The 22315-nt window shown below is 39.2% G+C and overlaps 1 protein-coding gene across 3 annotated transcripts; it reads right to left on the minus strand.

The window, feature by feature from the left end:
• Nucleotides 1–8: 8 nt before the first annotated feature.
• sart3 (spliceosome associated factor 3, U4/U6 recycling protein) lies at nucleotides 9–21832 on the minus strand. 3 transcript variants are annotated; one of them, XR_013206862.1, is made up of 20 exons: nucleotides 21410–21654; nucleotides 18106–18232; nucleotides 17519–17623; nucleotides 17240–17424; nucleotides 16935–17040; nucleotides 16069–16193; nucleotides 14032–14187; nucleotides 6660–6798; nucleotides 6294–6401; nucleotides 6078–6155; nucleotides 5936–5994; nucleotides 5708–5817; nucleotides 3780–3892; nucleotides 3620–3696; nucleotides 3237–3405; nucleotides 2625–3091; nucleotides 2329–2481; nucleotides 1955–2142; nucleotides 1468–1643; nucleotides 9–856 (listed from the first exon to the last, which is right to left on the minus strand). XR_013206862.1 is itself a non-coding variant. In XM_077241339.1 (19 exons), the coding sequence occupies exons 1-19, from the start codon at nucleotides 21767–21769 to the stop codon at nucleotides 646–648; spliced, it is 3036 nt and encodes a 1011-aa protein (XP_077097454.1). In that variant the 5' UTR covers nucleotides 21770–21832; the 3' UTR covers nucleotides 9–645. The 3 variants fall into 3 exon arrangements, 2 of the variants coding, with proteins under 2 accessions (XP_077097454.1, XP_077097455.1); XM_077241339.1 differs by lacking the exon at nucleotides 1468–1643 and having other exon boundaries at nucleotides 21410–21832; XM_077241340.1 differs by lacking the exon at nucleotides 1468–1643 and having other exon boundaries at nucleotides 3641–3696; nucleotides 21410–21653.
• Nucleotides 21833–22315: the final 483 nt, after the last annotated feature.

The following is a 22315-nucleotide window of genomic DNA, read 5'->3' on the forward strand; positions in this document are numbered from 1 at the left end:
CACAAATGTGTTGTTGGCAAGGTGCTAGATTTTATTTGCTGACAAGATCATCTGTTAACCTATTCATTTAGAGCTTTTATGAAGACATTACAGAAATATGTCGTAAATCTACACATGCAAAATAGTTTTGTTTCAAATGGTCGTGGTACTGCAAATAAATTATTTATACAACATGCAGTTCAGGTATTATATAAAATAAAGGTTTTGATCTTTATATTTTTGTTTGCTTTGTCAAGGCAGAGTGCAGGACGCATCTACAGATCAGCTGCCCCAAAGGGACCTATTGAGAAGTTAAGCTGTGTTGAAACTTGTGATACATCATGTATTTTCATATTAAATGTTCTTGCATATACCTTTTAAAACAACGGTTCACATCATCCGTTTTAACATTCTGTTAAAAAAATACTTGCTGACAAAATCTTAAATCTGCCCCCTGTCTTTATTACTAAGAATTTAAAGAAAACAATACAGCTCACATCTCCATTGATTAGGTGTTAAAATAGTTTAATTATATATCTAGGGTGGTCACGTATTTACAGAAAGTTGGCTAAATTAAAACGCTGTTTCTCCGCCGGACTTCGTAAGGACACAGCATGGCTTTCTGTCAGAAGGCAGGTATTCTTCTTGTGTTATCTGCATACAATTTCACTTTTTGAGCAGCATCCTGGCAAAGTCCTCATTGGACAGAGATTTGGTTTGCGTGTCCAGGCTTGTGGTTCCAGGTTCTCCGTGCACTCCATCTGTCACTGTGGCATGTGGTACAGAAACGGTCCCGTTCTCCGCTTTGGCATCTGGAGCACTCTGTCGGTACAGAGAGCGTGGCAGCAGAGAGATCTGAGTGCGTCCTTTTCCCCTTCTGAAAAGAAATAATAATGTTCAAAGAGAAAGAACTGATGTTTTCGGGAAATCAGAACTGAAAAGAAAATTGGAACACTGTAGGATGTTAAACACAGAGGCTTTGTCACATGATGTTAGGGCTGACCAATTTGGGAGGGGAAAATTTAATTGTGGGTTTTCTGTGATTAAGATTTTTTTTTAAAACAAAAAAAACAACATGCTGTACTTTTTTGTGAGGCTAAAAAATCTGGCCAAATTTGTATATTTATATATATATATATTAAATAATAATAATTATTGGTAAAACTTTATTTTACAGTGTCCTTGTTACATATGTTACATTAATAACAGTAAATTATGCATAATTACATGCAACTAACCCTCAACCAAATCCTAATTCTACCCTAACTCTATAGTAAGTGCATGTAGTTAATGAATATTACTCAATACTTAAATATATAATTACACTGTAACAATGAAACCTTAAAATAAAGTGTAACCTAATTATTTTCATTATTTTAATTATGATCAATATTATTAAATAAAAATATACTAAAGAAAATAAATATGTATTGTAATATTTCACTGTAAAAGTATTTAATAAACAATTTTATTTTAGGGAGAGCTTACAGCAACAGGTTTATAAGCACTTCTCTTTACGAATCTAGTAAAATGGTTGGCATATGTTGTTCCCAAATTCATGTTATAAGCGACCCAAACTCAGAGCAACTCAGTTTGCAGTAAATGTTGCTCCACATAAATTCATCTCTGCAAGTGCTGTGAGAAAACGAAAATGCCACTTCACTCTGAAACACACAGCGCATACATTTATTTAATTAAATTGCATCCTTTGTGATTTGATAATCATGGTCATATCACAATTTTGTTTTAACGCGATTATTCGCTCAGCCCTACAAGATAATTACAGTTTATAGTTAAACAGGCAGCTGAAACCTCTTTCTTTCTCAGATCAAATATTATAAAACAACAACAACAACAAAAGTATTTTCTCTGTAGACATGGAGCTTTGTGAATGTTAGTAATTACGTTGAGAAAAACTTGGTGTTGGCTACAAGCAGAAATCCAACACAAGTGACCTGCCACATCAAGTACTTACGCTCCCTGAGGTTGCCTTTGCATTGTTGCCCCCAGGATTCGACTAGGTGCTGCTTTCTCTTCCATATTCCTTCTTGGGGGGTTGCTAATAGCAACAGAGAGTGTGAAGTTCTCCAACATGGTGCCGTCCATTTTCAGCACAGCCTGTGAAGCCTGTGCCTCATTCTCATATTCCACATATGCCAAACCCTACAGATCAAACGCATACATTACTGCGGAGAAAAAATAACCTATTCCTGTAAGTGTTTGTTTAAAATGTTTTTACTTTTGGACATGAGTAATATATTCTGGCAATATCAACTTGGAGATGACTTCTTTCAGGTATACTGGGACAGTTGTGTTTTGTATTCATGTTGGTGACAGAGACCTACAAACCTTGGGTTTGCCTGAACGGTTGGTGACTAGCCGAATGGCTTTGATTGTGCCGTGTTCTTTAAAGAGGTCCTCCAGTGTCTCTTTAGTGCAGGTGTACGGCAGGCCCGAGATAAAGATCTTGTGCTTCTCCATTGACGTGTTGTACTTAAAAACCTGCCAGGAAGACATTGTTATAAAAATGATTAACATTTTAAAAAAGCCAACCAATGCTCGCCAAAGGAAATGTATTAATTGCTAACTTGAACATAGGGATCACATGGAAACACCAAAAATTTAGTAGTATACAGTCTAGATACCTTGAAATCAGGATTCTTGTTCTTGTCCACACAAGGAGACACATACATGGGCCGCCCATCCACCTCCTGCCTGTCTAGTTTCAGTGCATCAGGTACAGCTAGCCGGTCCTCAAACTGCACGTAGCAATAGCCTCTAAACACACCTTTTGGTGTATACACGAGCCGCACCTGCTCTACTGTTCCACAACCCTTAAACAATGTTCGCAGCTTGCCCTCAGGATCTTCCAGATTAAAAGCTAAGTTACTGACAAACACACTATTTTCATCTTTGCGCTGCTCCTTTGACACATCCTGGGTTTCTCGCTGTGCTTCGGGCGCTCTCTGCTGGTTCTTACGGAAACCAGGAGGCTCAGTTTTACGCCTTGGTGGAGCTCGTCGGCCGAAAAGCCCGCTTTCTGTCTCCATGAGCTCCTCTGTGGCCGTGCTGCCAAAGTCCCCCTCCCCTCGGAGCCTCTTGGATGGTAGCTCTGCACATATTTGATAGTGTGATTCAGACTTTGGCTGTAGTGACATGTTACCTTTTACAAATGGAAATAACCTCAAATTTCTCTGAAAACAGATTTTTTTTTTACACTTAACAGAATTATAGAACCTAAAGCTCTCCATCCATACCTGCTTCCTCTCCCCATTCCTCCTCGCCATCGTCTTCAGCTTTCCGTTTATCCCCAGTTGTGTTTGCTTTTTGGCTCTTCTTTTGGCCTTTTTTATCTGCCTTGGCTTTCCTCCTTTGCTCAGCTTTCTCCTCCTCTTGTCTGGCTTGGCTAGCCTCTTTTATAGCCACCTGCAGAAACAGCATACAGATGGCTCATTTCTAAACATTAAAAATTACATTTCTACATGGTGAGCTTCCTGCCAAATGCCTCAAACATGATACATACATATATCTGAATGCTTAAATATTTCTGTTATTTTTAACAGGAAAAAAGGGCATAAATGAAATTGAAATATATGCCAAGTTTGGGGAAAATTCCAAAAAGGCTAGTTATAGGACTGACTCTTGCTCTCTGCTCACTGACTCTGTTGAGTTTGGTCCCTGTTTTTTGGACTGCAGCATCCCAGTCTTCCAGAGAGCCTGTGAGAGACAACACCCACATAAACACTCAAAGCTGGACACCCGCATAAACAGCAGTATATACATGCATGAATTAAACTCACCTTCCACTCTTTCAAAGTTGAGCAGGACATCACACACATGCTCAGGGTAGTCTGATGTACACTGTACAGCTCTGTGAAGAGCCTTCCTGCAGTGAACCGCATCTCCATAGGACCTGATCAACAAGCATACAAGCCATTACAATAAATTAAAATAACCTCAAACCTCAACAACTTACTAGCTAGGGCTAAGTCAGGGACAGCCCTATTAGCACACATTATTCTGATAAAACAAACAAATGTTTAGTTACCACAAATAACCGATGTTTAGGATCTGTCTCGCACGGACTACGTGACTTGATTAAATTTTATGAAAACACAGTATACCGGGCAGGCAATCCAAACGTTCATCCCTATTATCCATTGACCTCAAATATGACTTATCATTTGAAACATTGAATGGATAGTTCACCCAAAAATGAAAATTAGCCCATGATTTACTCAACCTCAAGTCATCCAAGGTGTATACAACACTCCTTTAGACGAATACAATCGGAGTTATATTAAAAAATGTCCTGGCACTTACAAGCTTTATAATGGCAGTGAATGGCCATTATAGAAAACAATTCATAAAAGTGAATCTATCCATCATAAGTGCGCTCCACACAGCTCCGAGGGGTTAATAAAGGCATTCTGAAGAGAAGCCATGGGTTTTTGTAAGAAAAATACCCATATTTATAACTTTATAATCTAAAATAACTAGCTTCCGCAAGACGAACATACGCATACTACGCAAGTCGACTTGCGCCACAAGAGTAACCTGTGACGCATGTAGGAGCATCGTAAGCTTAGACGCCTCTCGCGGTTTAAACAAATAGGGCTGTGGAACAAACTCAAGCTCCTCCTCTATTATATAGCAATCCTCTGACATTTCTCTTTAAAATTTCTTGAATGTTTTTTTTTAATAATTATATGACCTAGGATAGCTTCAGAATGAGTAAATCATGGGCTAATTTTCATTTTTGGGTGAACCATCCCTTTAACCTGGATAAATGGGTGCTATTATTAGGCGCATATCCAAGTGTTTGAGCGGAGTGTGAAAGCTAAACTATAGCTAAATACATAAATCATAATTTTTTGTAAACTCACAATAACAAGAAAACATTGGCTGCCTTTGTAAAATAAAGAAAACAAACAGGATGCGCTTTCTGCCATCTCGGTCTCAGTGAACTGGAGCGCGTCACAAAAATGAACCAAAACTGTGGTTTTGGTATAGGCTACTTGCCTCACAGACATGAGAAATGTATCTACAGAAAGCTTTAAATGTCTCATTTTAAATGAGGAGATGACGAGTCAATGTCATCCACTTCATCTTTGCAGCTGACACTGGCACAGAAAACACTAATTTATTAATAAACTATTAAAATGAATCCTTGCTCTTTTTTCTGACATTCATAATCATTACTTTTGCAAGTGCTTTGTGGCAAGTTTTATTTGTGTGCTTGAGTACAAAATAAGCTATATTCCTATAATAGACAATAGCTATATATTAAACGCTCATGGTTTAGTATTCTCCTCAGTAAATATTTAAGTAATTAAATTAATATAAACGTGTGATTACTCGACTAATTAATGACTAGTCGACTAGAAAATTATTTGATCTATTAGCACACATTATTCTGGTAAAACAAAGAAATGTTTGTTTGCATAAAATGTAATTAAAATTTAATAACTTGCTCAATCTTGATATAACCAAGGTCACACAGCCAGTGAAAAATTATATTAACCAATAATATTATTTCAGAATATTTTAGTATTTGGGTTGACCCCCTTTTGCCTCAATCACAGCAGCACAGCAAGCTGCTTAAGTTTGTCTAAAACCTGCTGATCACATTATCCAGCATAATTTGAAAATTATTCTAAGAGAATCTTGTTCTTCAAAAGAAGCAAAAACATATGACTTGTTGCACAAACGGATGAAAATTACTGACCTTTCCAGGTTGTAATATTCCAACCACATGTTGGCATATTTTGCATTTCCTTTTGTCATTATGCTGTCCCACAGTTCACGGGCCTTCTGCATGTTCTTACAGTGTAAGGCCTGTTTGGAGCAAACAGACACACAAGCAGCACTGTAACAACTGCGGACAGACTGTAGTCAGCAGAATGACATTACTTAATGGAGGATGGACAGATGCAATGGTATAGTGTTTCCTCACCTCTATCTTTGCCCAGATCTGCATTATTGTGCAGGACAGATCTCCACTTTCACTGAACCCTGTAAAGAAGTGAGACTGTCGTTAAATATTTCTTTCTACAAAGTCTGCTCTCATACCTCAAAAAGTCAGAAAAGATACTTACTCTCTTCTACATCCTGTTTCAGGTAATCAAGGGAGCGTGCAAAAGCTGCCCGCAGCTCATCCAACTCCCTGCTCCACTCTGCAATGATCAACAAAACCATCAATAGTAAAATCACCAGATTCCCTCATCTGATACCAGCTGTGACTGTGGACCAAAACTTGAGAATGTAAGAATAGATCAGAAAAAATGGCAGAAAAGAAAAGCATATGGTCTTGCCTTTGCTGAAATCAACACGTCTCCTCAAGTAGTCCAAATAAGATTGCCAGATTTCTACATAATCAGTCGCCTGGATGAATCCTGCATTCAGGGCCTTTTCAAACACATCTAAGGACATATTTTTGCATGTTAAAAATGGTTTAATTCCAGCAAAAGGTTTTTGTCATTCATAAATTGATTCAACATTACAGTGTTCCCACACCTCTTGTCATTATTTCATAGAGATTGCACAAATATATTATTTTATATTTAGAACTGAGCATAATCTAAGAAAGTTGTATTCACTATATAGATTTCTTCCGTGACAATAGGAACCCTGTTCTAAATCACAACATTTGATGACGCAGAAATTATTGAAACGAGTACCTGTTACTGTCTGATGGTCTGTCCCATGCCGCTCTAAAGCCAAAAGATAGCTCTTCCACAGGCTCATGGTCCAGGGACAGTTCCTGACGGCTCGCTCATGAGCAGATAACACTAGATCTTTTATTTTCAACTGACGATCCTGAGGTAAAACAGAAAAAAAAAAATTATGAGCAGTCATACTTTTTTTTCCAGTAGGTGTAGAGAGTAGGTGTGAGTGACCAAGCAACATCCACCAAGACCATCTATTTGACTCAAACACAAAAATGATAGTTTATCACCTAAACCAAGGGTAGGCAAGTTCGGTCGTAGAGAGCCGCTGTCCAGCAGGATTTAGTTCCAACCCTAATCAAACACACCTGAACAAGCTAATCAATGTCTTCAGGATTACTAAGGCTATATATAGGCAGTAGGGCTGGGTATTGACACAAATTTCACAATTCGATTCGATTTCGATTCACAAGCTTGCAATTCGATTCGATTTCGATTCCATTCAATATTGTTTATTTTTGATATCAGGTTGGCTACAATACATGGCAAATTTTCTCAAGGAAAACAAATCTCTTAACCAATGCTGTAAACTGGGAGTCAGTTGTAGCCTACAGGCTTCATTAGCCTACTACAACATTGAAGGTACAAATTAACTGATTTAAATTACACTTTTATTTATTTTTATAATAATAAAGTTACATGAAAAATGAACATTTAAATCGTGGCTGTCATAAAAACTTGCCAGATTTGTTCAAACATGCATTACATATTGAAGAACATTACAAATTATATTGAATATGTTATATGGTTCATGCATTTAGGAAAATGCTCCACTCTAGAGTTTTACTAGCTGACTAAAGAGTTTATGGTCACTGGATATTTTTTTTCTGAAGTAAATGTGACATTACATGACAAGCTGTTTACTGACGTCTTTCCACGGTTGAAACACTGATTGAGCAATTCCATGTAACATAATACGGATTGTTGTACTCTATCTTTTAACACACTTTCAGATGTCCATTCATGTTTATTTCACGCTGTAACTGGTATTATAAAGACGGAAGAGAAGACCATGTGCTTCTCTTGAGCTGAGCTGCGCCAGAGCGATCTCACGCCACAGCGCCAAAAAGATATTTATGTTTTTGAATTTCATTAGAAAATGGAGGTAATTTGAAATCTGAGACTTTGTTTCATATCAATAGTAACTAAACACAAAGATTATTGCGATTTATTGGATGGGATGAAACAGGATGACTAGACTAATCGATTCTTGGGATTTAAGGATCGATATCAATTCGTAAAAATGAGAATCGATTCATATCGAGAAATCGATATTTTTTACCCAGCCCTAATAGTCAGGTGAGGTTTTTTTCAGTGTTGGAACCAAACTCTGCAGGACAGCGGACCGAACTTGCTTACCCCTGACCTAAACCTTCTGCCTGTGAATTTAGAACATTTTCAACTGAACATTTAAAAAAATATACAGGTCCTTCACAAAAAATTAGCAATATTGTGATAAAGTTCATTATTTTCTGTAATGTACTGATAAACATTAGACTTTCATAGATTTTAGATTCATTACACACAACAGAAGTAGTTCAAGCCTTTTATTGTTTTAATATTGATGATTTTGGCAAAAAAGTTAAGAAAAACCAAAAATCCAAAAAAATTGCATATTTCATCCAACCAATAAAATAAGTGTTTTTAATACAAAAAAGTCAACCTTCAAATAATTATGTTCAGTTATGCACTCAATAATTGGTCGGGAATCCTTTTGCAGAAATGACTGCTTCAATGCGGCGTGGCATGGAGGCAATCAGCCTGTGGCACTGCTGAGGTGTTATGCTACCCTTTTCCACCAACAAGAACCGGGTGCTGGTTCAGAGCCAGAGCCAAAGCTGGTTCAGAGTGGGTTCGACTGACGAGCTTAATATGAACCGATTTGCCTTTCCACCGGCTAGAGAGCCACAACAGAGCCAGATCTTACGTCACTGTATACGTCTCATGTTGCCCAGCAACGCTAGTGCGGTAGCGCTAAACAGTACGCCAGGCTTGTTCGAGATGCATCGGCTTCTCGCAGATCGATCTCCGCATGACATCAAAGCACTGCGATAGCGATCTAAAAGCACAAGGAGTCGTATGTTCTCCAAACACTCCCGCAGCTCCGATCAGTCCGCGCAGCTCCGATCGGTCCGCGCCGCTCCGATGCATCTCGAACAAGCCATCAACAATAACGGACGTTGCAATACTATGGATGCTCATGGGTTTACAAAATACATCGGAGTCCAGCGCGTTTGTGCAGCTTGCCGTAACTTACATAGACGGATATTTATAATCGAGCTGCTATTAGCTCGACTAGCTGCTATTTAAAAATGGCGGTCACAAGTTTCTATTCGTCTTGTTGGTCACGGTAACCCCGCCCCCAGCCCCTGACGCAAGTGGTTCTTACTTGGCTCTGTTCTAGACCAGCAATGATTTGGTGCTACTTAAGAACCACTTTTCCTGGTTCGGAGCTGGTGCTTTGCGTGTGGAAAACCAAAGAACCGAATTGAAACTAGGCTCTGGCTCCGAACCAGCACCAGCTCTGCCTTGGTGGAAAAGGGGTAATGGAGGCCCAGGATGCTTCGATAGCGGCCTTAAGCTCATCCAGAGTGTTGGGTCTTGCGTCTCTCAACTTTCTCTTCACAATATCCCACAGATTCTCTATGGGGTTCAGGTCAGGAGAGTTGGCAGGCCAATTGAGCACAGTAATACCATGGTCAGTAAACCATTTACCAGTGGTTTTGGCACTGTGAGCAGGTGCCAGGTCGTGCTGAAAATGAAGTCTTCATCTCCATAAAGCTTTTCAGCAGATGGAAGCATGAAGTGCTCCAATATCTCCTGATAGCTAGCTGCATTGACCCTGCCCTTGATAAAACACAGTGGACCAACACCAGCAGCTGACATGGCACCCCAGACCATCACTGACTGTGGGTACTTGACACTGGACTTCAGGCATTTTGGCATTTCCTTCTCCCCAGTCTTCCTCCAGACTCTGGCACCTTGATTTCGAATGACATGCAAAATTTGCTTTTATCCGAAAAAAGTACTTTGGACCACTGAGCAACAGTCCAGTGCTGCTTCTCTGTAGCCCAGGTCAGGCGCTTCTGCCGCTGTTTCTGGTTCAAAAGGGGCTTGACCTGGGGAATGCGGCACCTGTAGCCCATTTCCTGCACACGCCTGTGCACGGTGGCTCTGGATGTTTCTACTCCAGACTCAGTCCACTGCTTCCGCAGGTCCCCCAAGGTCTGGAATCGGTCCTTCTCCACAATCTTCCTCAGGGTCCGGTCACCTCTTCTTGTTGTGCAGCGTTTTTTGCCACACTTTTTCCTTCCCAAAGACTTCCCACTGAGGTGCCTTGATACAGCACTCTGGGAACAGCCTATTTGTTCAGAAATTTCTTTCTGTGTCTTACCCTCTTGCTTGAGGGTGTCAATGATGGCCTTCTGGACAGCAGTCAGGTCGGCAGTCTTACCCATGATTGCGGTTTTGAGTAATGAAACAGGCTGGGAGTTTTTAAAACATTTGCATTACATTTACATTTAGTCATTTAGCAGACGCTTTTATCCAAAGCGACTTACATCTGAGGACTAAAGCATGCGAGTCATCGTGAAGAGGGAAGAACGAAGCAAGAAGTGCTCAAAATACAAAGTTCAGGCATTGCTCAGAGTAGCAAAAGCCAGACAAGAGAAGATTTAAAAGGGAAGGAAAGATTTAAAAGAGAAGAATTTTTTTTTAAATTTTTTTTTTTATGATAAGTATTCACGGAAGAGATGAGTTTTCAGTTGTCTTAAAAGCCTCAGGAATCTTTTGCAGGTGTTTAGAGTTAATTAGTTGATTCAGATGATTAGGTTAATAGCTCGTTTAGAGACCCTTTTAATGATATGCTAATTTTTTGAGATAGGAATTTGGGGTTTTCATGAGCTGTATGCCAAAATCATCAGTATTAAAACAATAAAAGACCTGAAATATTTCAGTTGGTATGCAATGAATCTAAAATATATGAAAGTTTATTTTGTATCATTACATTACGGAAAATAATGAACTTTATCACAATATGCTAATTTTTTGAGAAGGACCACTATATACATCAAATGTAAAGTTCAAAATCTTGTTTCAAAGCTGTCCTCTTTAATAACATATCATGGATGTAACAGGTAAAAAGACCAGAAATAAGGCTTGTTTCAAACAAATGCAGAAGAAATGGGAAAAACTATACTTTTATTCAACAAACATGACTGCAACTTTAGGTTGCATGCCTGATTTTTCCAACTTAACAGAATTGCAGGGATTGAAAAAAATATACATCAGGATGAATGACGAGCAAATTCACACCTGAATATTCTGTTTAGTAGTAGTAGTAGTTTCACTCAGAAACATGTTACACAACTGAAGTCAAAATACAACCATATATATATGTATGCATGCATGTAAAATCAAGATATTAATACAACATTGTTTGTTTAAATGTACAGAAAAGGTCTTCATCTGTTTTTGCCTTCCACACCAAAGCCACTGAATATGCTTCAGGAAGAACAGGTGGTGTATGTGATGAGTAGTCTGTAATGATCATAATTTCCCGTCCAATCCAGCACTGCTGTTCTCCTGCCAACCCATTTACATGCACGTCTGCTGCTCAAAAATTGCATGTAGCATCAGGCTAAAGGAGACATTCAGAAGGGAATAACTCCTCCGTTGTAAAAGAGGTTTAATCTACAGCCAAGACAAATCGGTCTATGGGAAATTGCCTTACATCAATAACCATTCAGTAAAATGCAATAATGGCTTTACAAACAGGAGAGATGAATAAAATCCCTGCTTTGCACACCCTACGTCAACTCAACATCTGCTCACTGCTCTTCTGTTTTTGTTTCATCAAAGACTGAATGTGGATATCTGTTGAAGTATCAATCATGGTAGCAATGTTCTTTGAAGCATTCAAGACTACAGATAAAACTATAGCCGATTACACTGAATAGATGCTGCATGGATATTAGTAGTGATGCACCGATGTGAAAATTGTGGCCGATACCGATAACCGATATTAATATTGATGTTATGGCCGATACCGATATTTGCCGATGTCGATATCTCTGTATAGAAAACACATTTTTATGATAATCAAATAAAGAGCTATTTTCCAAAACACTTTTTTTTTTTTTTTTTTACTTTTGTAATTTATTTTTCAGAAATGACTGATATTGGGCACCTTTACCTGTGTGCAAAATATGTCATCAGATTTTCAGAAGAAAAAATAAATATTTATATAAAAATACATTTTTATAAAGGATACAAGTTTGTCCTGAATTCACACTATGAATAAAGCAACCCTGAGTATTCTCAATAAACATCTAACTCACTTGAGACCAAGTCACTGTATTCTGTGAACAGTACAACAGTTCAAAACTTTAAAGTACAGTACTGTCCTACTAAGGCAACAGACCTTAACTTCTATTTTATAGCACAATGTTATGATAACACTTAAAATGTAAGCAATATTAACCCTATTAGACTCACTATGATAAAAATGGCTTCACATGTATAAACAAGAAGTTGAAGTAGTGAGAATAGTTGGAATGTCCTGTATGAACAAAATGACGGAGTATGTTTTTATGTTTCCACTGTTCGATCGCGCCCGCGCCTCTCTCTCTCTCACAAACGCGCGCGCGCGTGCGCCACACACACACACACAACATATTCCATCATTGCAATCTTGACGTCGCAGCCTAGCCGTTCATAAGAGTCATAGAGCTTCAGAGCTAAGGCAGGGCTACATATTAGGTGTCCCTAAAGAACTGTATCTTTCCGCATTGTAATGAATTTGCTTTCTCGTCGGTTGTTTGACATGGATTTTAACCAGGGTTCAACAAAAGGTAGGCTATAAATTACTACATTCCTGCTGCTGGTGTATAGTGGGTGTGTTGTTGCGGCTCCAACCAACAAATTAGCGTAGTTTTCAGTCAGTGGACTGTCATTGACAGGCGAGAGCTAGCATTTTATTTCAATTGTAGCCTACATGTAGCGTTGCATTACGGGCTGTGAATTAAGATATCCTACAGGCCTGCTCTAATGCAGCGCTTGTTACTAGATAATGATTATGGCCGAAACGTGTTTGTGTCTAGTTTGTGAAGTAGCATCGCTAGCTAAAGGCTACCGCTAGCTATTACTGGATTTTCAAGATTATCTTTTTTATGCACCGCGTGTCGTGTTTCATTCTTACCTTGATCATTTTTTTCTTCATCATTTCCCCCGAGAGTATGTCATTATTCCGTAATCTATCAAAAGCAATCACTGTGAAACATGTAACTTACATGTTTGTCTGAGGTGATTTAATTGCTACATCATAACCCCATAACTCCAGCGCGACAATGCTTTGATGGTCGGTCAGAACAAGGCAGAGTGCCGTAAGCTTCAGCACATTATGTGTGTGTAATGTATGCGCTCGTGCATAAACAAACATCCCCGCCCCCACATAAGCCTACACACACGTCAAATACACAGGAATGATTATCGGCCTGTTCACATAGGCCCTATTTTGACATCGGAACGATACCAATGTGTAAAAAATTGACCATATCGGCCGATATTATATCGTCGGCCGATATATCGTGCATCACTAGATATTAGTAAGAAAGTAAGATTCCATTCCACTATGGAAACTGATCTAACACTTGTTCCTAAAGTGGTGCAGGTCATTGGTTACGCAGAAGGCTTTAGATACAATACAGCACTTTGAAAAACCAAGTAATAAGCCCCTATATCCATTAAGCAAAGCAGCTCTGTGACTCACAGTGTGGGGTGCATATAATTTAGTTAAATAGCATCTCAATTTAATCACCTAAGAGAATACAAGTATGGAGGCTTAATTTAATTACTTCACACATCCATAGCTGCCAGGAATTCAACCGCCTGAATGAGTTCCACTAACACACTCCAGCCCATAGCCCTTAATGCAGAAGTTCATTAATTTCAAGCGTTCAATCGGAAAGCCCAAATGGATAGAATCTTTGGCTGCTAATATGGGGCCATTCTCTACCCTTCTCATTCTTATTTTTCTCCCCCTACACGCATTCCACCATTTCTCTTTCTGTCTCGTTAACTCACTGTTTTCCCCCTCTCCCTCCCTCCATCTGGTGAGTGGCTGGCTCTCTAATGTGTTCTCAGCTGCAACTGCGCTGTTACGCACTTGTGGCTTGTGCATCTCATTACCATCCCATTAAGGCAATTAATATGTTCTTGAATAAACGGAGGGAGGTGAGGGGCTGGCACATTTTGTGAGCTGTGCAAAAGGCTGCTGGGTAAAGTGCTGGGTAAAGGGGGACGTGTGCTTATGCAAGTCACTCACCAGGTACGTGTTGTATTTGATCCACAGGTCTGGCACAAGGCAGTTCTCCGCCAGTGCTCGCTCAAATATAATCTGGACACGGGCCGGATCCCCTTCCTTCATCTCAAAATCTATGTATGCTTGATACTCCGCCAGCTTGGGAGTTTCAGAGACCAGCTAGAACATCAAAAATGAACAGCATTAGAAAGCACAAAAGAGAAACAACAGTTTAAATTCAACAGAAAAAAGAGCCATACAGGGAAATTAAATCTGTTCTAATTAAAAGAGTGCAAGAGCACTGAACTGATTATTGTAGAGTTTAATTATAATTAGTGACTGGGTGCTTTAACTTTAAATAAGTGCAGTGCAATTCTGTTCACTATTAAAAATAACTTCTACTTTCTGAGAGCATGGCACATTCTCCACTTTCTATGGCAGCACTAGATAGGTTGAATTTGCTTTCTGATTTCAGTTCCTCTTGTGACTTGAGTGAATTATTTGTTGAATATTAAAATCTGCACAGTAGAAATAAAACTGTTACACAAATAGGGTCATGGATTAATTTACGTATGTGTCAGGTTGAGGTCCAAAAAGGAAGTTGTTTCAGAGATGTTAAATCCTTTAATGTTTGATGAAAGACTGAGAAGAAAAAGAAGAAACAAAAAAGAAGAAAACAAAAAAAAAAACAGAAATGTGTAATAAGAAAGTAAATAATAAGATTAAATTGAGATTTCATGTTGACTTCTCCTGAATGGGTGAAAGTATAGTGTTGATTAGCATACATTTGTGGACAAAGAGCTTTCATTACCACAGATGGTTTATTCATTCAGAATCTTTAAATGACACTTGTAAAGACTGATTTTGGCTGTAAGCTAGGGCTGGGATAAACGATTATTTTTTAAACGATTAATCTAGCGATTATTTTTTCAATGCATCGATTTATCTAACGATTCATTTTTCCTGTCCGATTCGATTATCTCCCCATTAACTGACTAATAGCAATTTATACATGTTGATTTACATAACTGAATGAAAAAAACATGAATCTCTTAACATTGCAATATATGTTTATTGCTCTTAAAATTCCAAAATAAAAGACTTTACAAGTGCAAAGTAATGCATTCGCAGTCAGAGGTAGCATTCAATTAAAACCTTGAAGCCTTGAAAACACATAGGCCTAGCTTACTGAAAAAAAGTGCAATCTGTCACGACACATTAAAGAGCAACAAAATAGTAGGCCTGTTTATGGTTTAATTTTCTTTGACTGACCAAATTTGAAATTTGAGACTTTATTAAATGTTACCTTCTTGGTCCTGTCTGTCAGCACGTTGTCAGTGTCCTCTATGTATTTTTCACGACATTAATAGCTATAAGCGCATAGTTGCAGCAGTCTCGCACGTGCTTGGAGCTCATGTGAATTGCATGTATAAAATGAAGAACAACCTCGATCCATCAGGAAACACCACATAGGTCGCTGCATTTCACTGCGCTTCATGACATTTTTTCCTTTTGCGCGAAGAAGCCGTTCGCCGGAGATGTGTTAAAAGATAGCGGAGTGCATCCATACATTCATGATAATCATCCCGGCGCCGGGTCTGAGTGAGTAATTTACTCTTTAAAAAAAAAAACTTTATTTTACTCATTTAAAGACTGGTCTTATGAGGACACTCGACAAAACGGACAGTTTGGCATAATTTGTGTGTGTTATGGTTCGTTCAAGCCCGAAAGAGAACTCGATACTGACACACATTTTTCTGTGGGTTGTGTGTGTGTGCGAGTACTTTAGAGGAACGAGTGCATGCTGCCCTGCACTTCTGATAGTCTGAGGAGCCACTCGTGTTGCTACTACTCTCCGGCGCCACGATCTTTGTTTTGGGTCTGACGAATCGACACGCATATTTTGCGTCAACGTTGTCCCAGCCCTACTGTAAGCAGGTTACTGCTATAAAAGAATTTAAAATCATAACCACCGCCTTTACTCATCCTTTTGCATTAAATTATGATGGAAAATCAGAAAACCAAAGGGTCTCTACAGCAATGAGACAAGGGCATAGTTACCAAAGCCTCCTCGTAAGGTTTGCATTTCTCCATCTGTTTCAGGGCACGTCTGTACTGGTGTGTGACCGTCTCAGGTACGCCATCATCAGCCCAGTCAGAGTACTCTGCATATGTTCCCTCCATATCTACACAACACAATGTTAACACATAAACTTGAGAAACAAAACATCCAGATATTTCAGCTTTCAAATCCTTTTCACTGTTACTAGAACACAATCCAAAGATGCTTTGAAATAGTCTTTCTGTTACTACTGCATTTCTCACCTATGTCACCACTACAAGCCAATTTCATGACACAGAAATAGGGCAATAGAAACATGAGCCATGCTGTACGAAAGCCCAATCTGTAATCTGGCTCTCTTAGCTGAGTGGGATGTGATCATCGCTTTCTCCACCGCATCTCCGGTGCCAAAAGCAGCCGGCAAAGGGGGGGAAACCTGCTCACAAAACCAGACCATCTGGCTATCTCCAGGCTGCTCCTGGTTCTCCTGTCTCTAGCCTGTGTTACAGTGTCTGGCAGAGCTGGTGTCTACTTGACAGAACCTATACTACTTGCCTTTCAGAAACGGACATGAAAGGAAACCACATGCAATGATCAATTTTATTTGTAACTCAAGTCTTAATACCATCTGACCAGATTTCATTTCAGTCTAGACATGTTGTTCTCAGTTTATTTTATTTCTGCCAAATTGCGCAATCTTATATTCATAGTCTAAATTCTTTCAGCATCCGTTCTCTCGAACCTTTCGGCCAGTGGATAAGTTTTTCCGATTATTCATTCCAACACTGTAAAGAGAAAGAGACAAGAAAGAATGGGAAAGTGGAGGACTGAGTGAGTGAGAGGAGAGAAACAGAACAGCTCTCACCCATCAGAGGTACAGCTAGCTGCCGCCTGAAGAGTGTGTGTATGCGGTCGAGCTGGGCGTTCAACAGCTCCTGCTGCTCCTGTGATGGAACGCTGCCAGGAGGAGGCTGAACAAGAAAGAGGGGGTTAAAACACCAATAAAATACAAAACACTGCAATCGTTTAAGATATTTATACAAATTCATACTTCTCATTACCATTTGTGTGATATTTAATAACAAGCCTTTCAGTTTGGCTATTTTGACAGCAACTTAGTGCCACACTGATATTCTGTAATAAATCCAAGTAGGAACCCCGAGTACATACCTGTACTGTTGAGAGAATAACAATCTCAAACTCCCTGTAGGCCTCCCAGATTGAAGCTCCTTTAGTCACGTGTACACCCACTGCAGTCAGTGCCCTCTCAAAGATGGACCGAACACGCTCAATCCCTCCCTGAGCTCCCATTCCCCCGATGGAGTACTGTACATATTCCAACCAGATCTCTGGACCTGTGAATGGGTTAAACTTTAACAGCAGCTTTTTTTAATCCCCCAGCACAGGTTTATCTCAAAACAATCCATCTTAAAATTAAGCCCCACTTACACAAATAATCGTTGACAGCCCTCTCAAACAGCTCGTAGACTTTCTCGCGTTCCGATTCGTCTTCTGTTATGCGAATTTCATCCTTAAGCCAGTCCAGCCAAATCTCTGTCCCACCAAACAAATTCAGTCAAACATAGCACGCAATAGCCATATCATCACTTGTTTGTAATACATACACATGTATTTACAGACTGTAAATACATACACATGTTTAAAGACTTCATATTTTGATTAAAATATTCCTTATATACGCCAACTTATTTTCTAATTGCACTTTCAAAGGTTTCCCTCCTTTTCTCCCCCATTGCTGCCCAGCACTTTTAACACACTCTCATTATCATGTCCAGTAACTCAATATGAATCACTATCACAATTCAAATGAATTGTTATCTGCAAAGTTGCTCAGTCCTGTTTCTAGAAAGCAACTTTCCTGGGGAGTGATGTGTATTCAAACCTCAAGAACAAATTCACAAAACAGCCAGGACTCTAAAAGCACCAGTTTTTCTTTCACTAAAACTCTGGATACCGCACAAGGCACACAAAGAGAACAAAAAACAGAAGAGGGAAACAAAATAAGGATGTCCCACCTTCAGTGAGAGGAAAGAGTTCACTCATCTTCTGCCTCGCCTTGCGCAGTCTGTGAAGCTTCCCTTCTTGCCGCAAGAGTTTGATCAGGTCCACATGGCAGTTGTAATCAAATGCGTTGATTGACAGCTGTAGAAATGGGACACAGGTTGTTGAATTTTGCATTCTGAGATTCACATGGTATTTACAAAATATTATACAACTGCAATCTTGATTCACAAAAGGGGCTTTCGCACCAGAGAAACATTTTCATTGATCTAGAACTACTGTCGGAAGTACTCGCTTTTTTGGTGTGTTTGCACCGCAGGAACTGGCAATGATTTTAGCTATAGAAACACCTTTTGGGGGGACTGAATTAGCTCCTACTTCAGGGTAGGGTCTAACCCAGCACAATAGGAACTACCAGTGACGAAAGTGAATATTGATTGGACTAGGGATGCACCGATAACATTTTTTCAGAACCGATACCAAAAATTCTGAGTATCGACCAATACCGATACGATAACAGCGCAGTTTTTTTTTAATCAAGTAGAATTTCTGTAACTCTGTGTTGAACTGATAATCACTCTTTTGTGTGTTAAACACAATCTACTTAATACAGACAACTTCATTACAAAGAAAAACAACAAATCAAAAAAAGATACGATCATAATCTATGACAAAAATGCTATTATAAACTAGATTAGTGGATAATTCAGCAGTCAAATTTACTCTAGAAAAATCACGAGTGCACAATAATTTTATAAAATCTGAACATTTAGTGAAAAAAACTATATAGTGGGGAACAAATAAGAGACAATAAGTGTAGTACTAAATCTGGTAAAACGTTACACATTGCTCTTTGTATTGTTGTAAAATACATTCATGAAAAACAAGCTAAAAAATAAAGATCAAACTAAATTTAGACTATATATACTATGAAATTAAGACAATAGTCTATTCAGCCTCGTCTTTTAACAGTTTTAAATTTCAGTTACTGTGCGCGTGAAGAACAATTATATCGCTCTCTACTCCACTGTTGTGATCTAACAGACGCCCGGTAGAAAGTAACATGATTAAGCAATATACAGGAATAGAGTCCAGCAAGATAAAGTTGATTTATGCGAAACCATAGACATTTATCTACAGATCAAGTAGGCCTATAATAATAGTAAGATTGAATCATCTTGGAGAGAGTTTCATCGTGTCGACTGTCGTAACCGAGCGTGACGCACTGTTTGAATACTGAATGGAGAATGACAGCCACAGCGGAGGGAAGAGTTTGTGAATTTAACGACTTTTTATTTTTATTTAACAACTTAAATATTCATTTATACCTCACATTATACTATAGAATGGCTTCTGAACACTTCTAATATAGTGCACAAAAACTTAATTTGTGCTTTATAATGTTTGTGTGCCTTTTGCAGGGCTTAACAATAACACAGAATAGTATACACACAATATCGGATTTGGATCGGCCTCGTTTAACCGATACCCGATTCGACAACGAATGGCAGTATCGGAGTCGATACCGATACAGAGTATTGGATCGGCGCATCCCTAGATTGGACAAACATGCAAAACAATGGCACCCGGCATTTTTTAAAAAGCCATGCAAACACAGTTTACATCAGTGGTTTGGTTCTCAAATTCTTTTTTTTTTTCTTTTTCTGCTGATCTCCTGTCAACTAAATAATGTCTTCTAAACTGTATTACTTCACCAGCACAGATTCTTGCTTGATTTTTTCCAAACATTTAGCCAATACATTAGTTTGGGTTGGATGGCTAAAGATTCATCTGGACAAGGCAGGCATTCACTGTAGTCTATCACGCAAGAGTGGGAGACACTGGAACAGTTCCACTTCCCACGGAGAGCAAATATCTGTAGGACCTAAAAACATAAATCAGATCCAGATTTTGCAGGGAACAAGCTAAACTTTGATCTCTGCTTTCTTATGTATTATAACAAAACAAAAACTGGCTGATGGTGTAGTGATCAGACACAGTTGGCAAATTTGGCATTACAGCTGTTGCATGGCTGTTGTTGAACAGGGACTTGACTACTGTTACATGCAAATCACAGTCTTTCATCCATTTATGATGGTCAGAAATGAATTCAGAATGGAATAATTCAATGCAACGCCATAGCGAAACCAAAACTGTGCATTTATCATGGAAATAAAGTTAATTTGTTTAACAGAATCAACCAAAACTGTAAATTTATCATGGAAATAAAGTTAATTTGTTTAACAGAATCGCATAGAAAGCAGAAAAAACCCATCTTAAACCAGTCTAAGCTAGTTTTTTGATCTTCTAGCCTGGTCAGTCAGAATATTTTAGAGGACATTTGGATACTTTCTAGCTGGAAAACCAGCTGAACACTAGTTTATATAAGTTTTATGCAATTGGCATAACATATCCATTTGGAAGATGCTTTTATCATAAGCGACTTGCACTGCATCTAAGGTATACATTTGATCAGGTCATGCTTTCCATGGAAATCAAACCCATGAGCTTGCAATACAGTTTAAAAAAAGAAAAAGAAACATGCAGTACTGGCAACATAAAAAGCCCCTCTATTGTGCCACACTGGTGTTTTCATTTGCTGTACACAGTTCGTCAAATCAGAATCATCATCCCCTCCAAAACAGAAGTCAAACCCCCAAGGACCAGAGCAACACAAAGAATCCCAAACCAAACACGTGGACATTGACAACTGTGCAACAGTATCTTCACCCCCTGAAAGCCTCCTGCTACAGCATGTGGTCTGCAACCAAAAACTAATGTGTAATTCAAGTCTAAAATCACCAAAGTATCTAAAAGGCGTCTCTCTTGACAACTCCGTTGCATACAGCTCCCTCTAACGTTACATGACCTTTGTGGCGCGTGTTTGAACTAAGTGCGCACAGCACGGGTCATAAAAACACTCCAACAGTAAACTTTATTCTTATAAATTTAACATTAAAACTTTAGACATACATGGGCAAAAAGCTCCATAGACACATTTGGGACTGCATATGGGTGGAAAACAAGTAAAGAGGCGAAATGAAGGGGCAGTTTGGAGGGATTAAATATCATGGCACAAGTGATCGCTAACTAACTAAAGCCTTTGGCTAGCCACATTCCTCATGAACATAAGCATTTCTGTATTTTTATTAACGTTATGTCCTGGCCGTGTATTTGGTATGTTAAGCATGTATGACCTCTCTAATAAACGGGTTCTGGTAAAATATATGTACAGAAACTCCCCAGCAGAGTCGTTCGTGCCGTGTTTTGAGAGCTGCGTATTTGAGGAGAGTCGTTAGCCTCATTCATTCCTCTCACCTGCTCCTCCAGCCGCTGGATCTCTGCTTCATTCTCCCGCTCGTCCTCGGACGTGTTCTCTTCATCTTCCTCCTCGGAATGCTCAACTCCCATCCCTTCTACTTCTTCGTCCTCCGACTCCATCTCTCGCTCCATGCCCTCAGCCTCTTCTTCGATATCTGGCAACAACGTCTGTTCTTCGTTACCCGCGGCCGCCATGTTGAGTCTTATCTGCCTGGAAACAGGGGCAGGGCTCGCGCACGCACACAACACAAGAGCTCGCGCGAAAAACAAGGGGGCTCGATCAACCAGAAGGCGGGGCTCGAGGGAAAAACAGGGGGGGCTGTAGTTGGGTTGGGGGGGTGTCCCAACTACAGGCATTGGCCGCTGTCAGTTTGGCGTTTGATACTGTAGTTCCAGCTTTCCAACTAAATTCTTTGTGGTGGATTGAGAAACTCTCTTCGTTTTTCAACATTAAATGTTTTTCACGCCTATGTCCAATGCAGCAGACAGCAGTAATAATACATATACATTTGAAATTCCAAAATATTCAAATATATGCATACTAAATGTAAAATATTTAATATTAGTACTCATTTAAACATGGTAAATATTGTAATTGATACATTCTATGATTTTCATGGGATGAGCTTGACCTAGTCCAGCTCCTCTCTGGATCTAATGGAGGGACAGAGTTATTCTTATGCCGGGTCTGGTTGGACCTTCTAGCTCCACCCATTACGCCCAAATCACATCCAGAGAGGGGGAGCTGGAATCTGTTTTTGGGCAAAACAGTATTAACATGAAATCTAGAATGTAGAAATAATTACATACAATGTAAAGGTGAGTTATGTATTACAATAAAAGATGACTACAATATGAGCAATGCAGTGAACTTGCTGCCTCTATGGTTGTTGAGTGCTGTAC

The sequence above is a fragment of the Siphateles boraxobius genome, unplaced genomic scaffold (genome assembly GCF_051911475.1).
Source record: "Siphateles boraxobius isolate OS27281-9 unplaced genomic scaffold, OSU_SipBor_1 24, whole genome shotgun sequence".
Taxonomy (NCBI): Eukaryota; Metazoa; Chordata; class Actinopteri; order Cypriniformes; family Leuciscidae; genus Siphateles; species Siphateles boraxobius.

Excerpts from the sequence above, each read along its gene's own strand:
- sart3 (XM_077241339.1), bottom strand. The coding sequence starts at position 21,769 with ATGCCTGTAGTTGGGACACCCCCCCAACCCAACTACAGCCCCCCCTGT. Across the intron at positions 6,156-6,293 it reads ACGTGTTGATTTCAGCAAAG|AGTGGAGCAGGGAGTTGGAT; the intron begins GCAAGACCATAT and ends TGATCATTGCAG. Across the intron at positions 2,482-2,624 it reads ACAAGAATCCTGATTTCAAG|GTTTTTAAGTACAACACGTC; the intron begins GTATCTAGACTG and ends TCTTCCTGGCAG.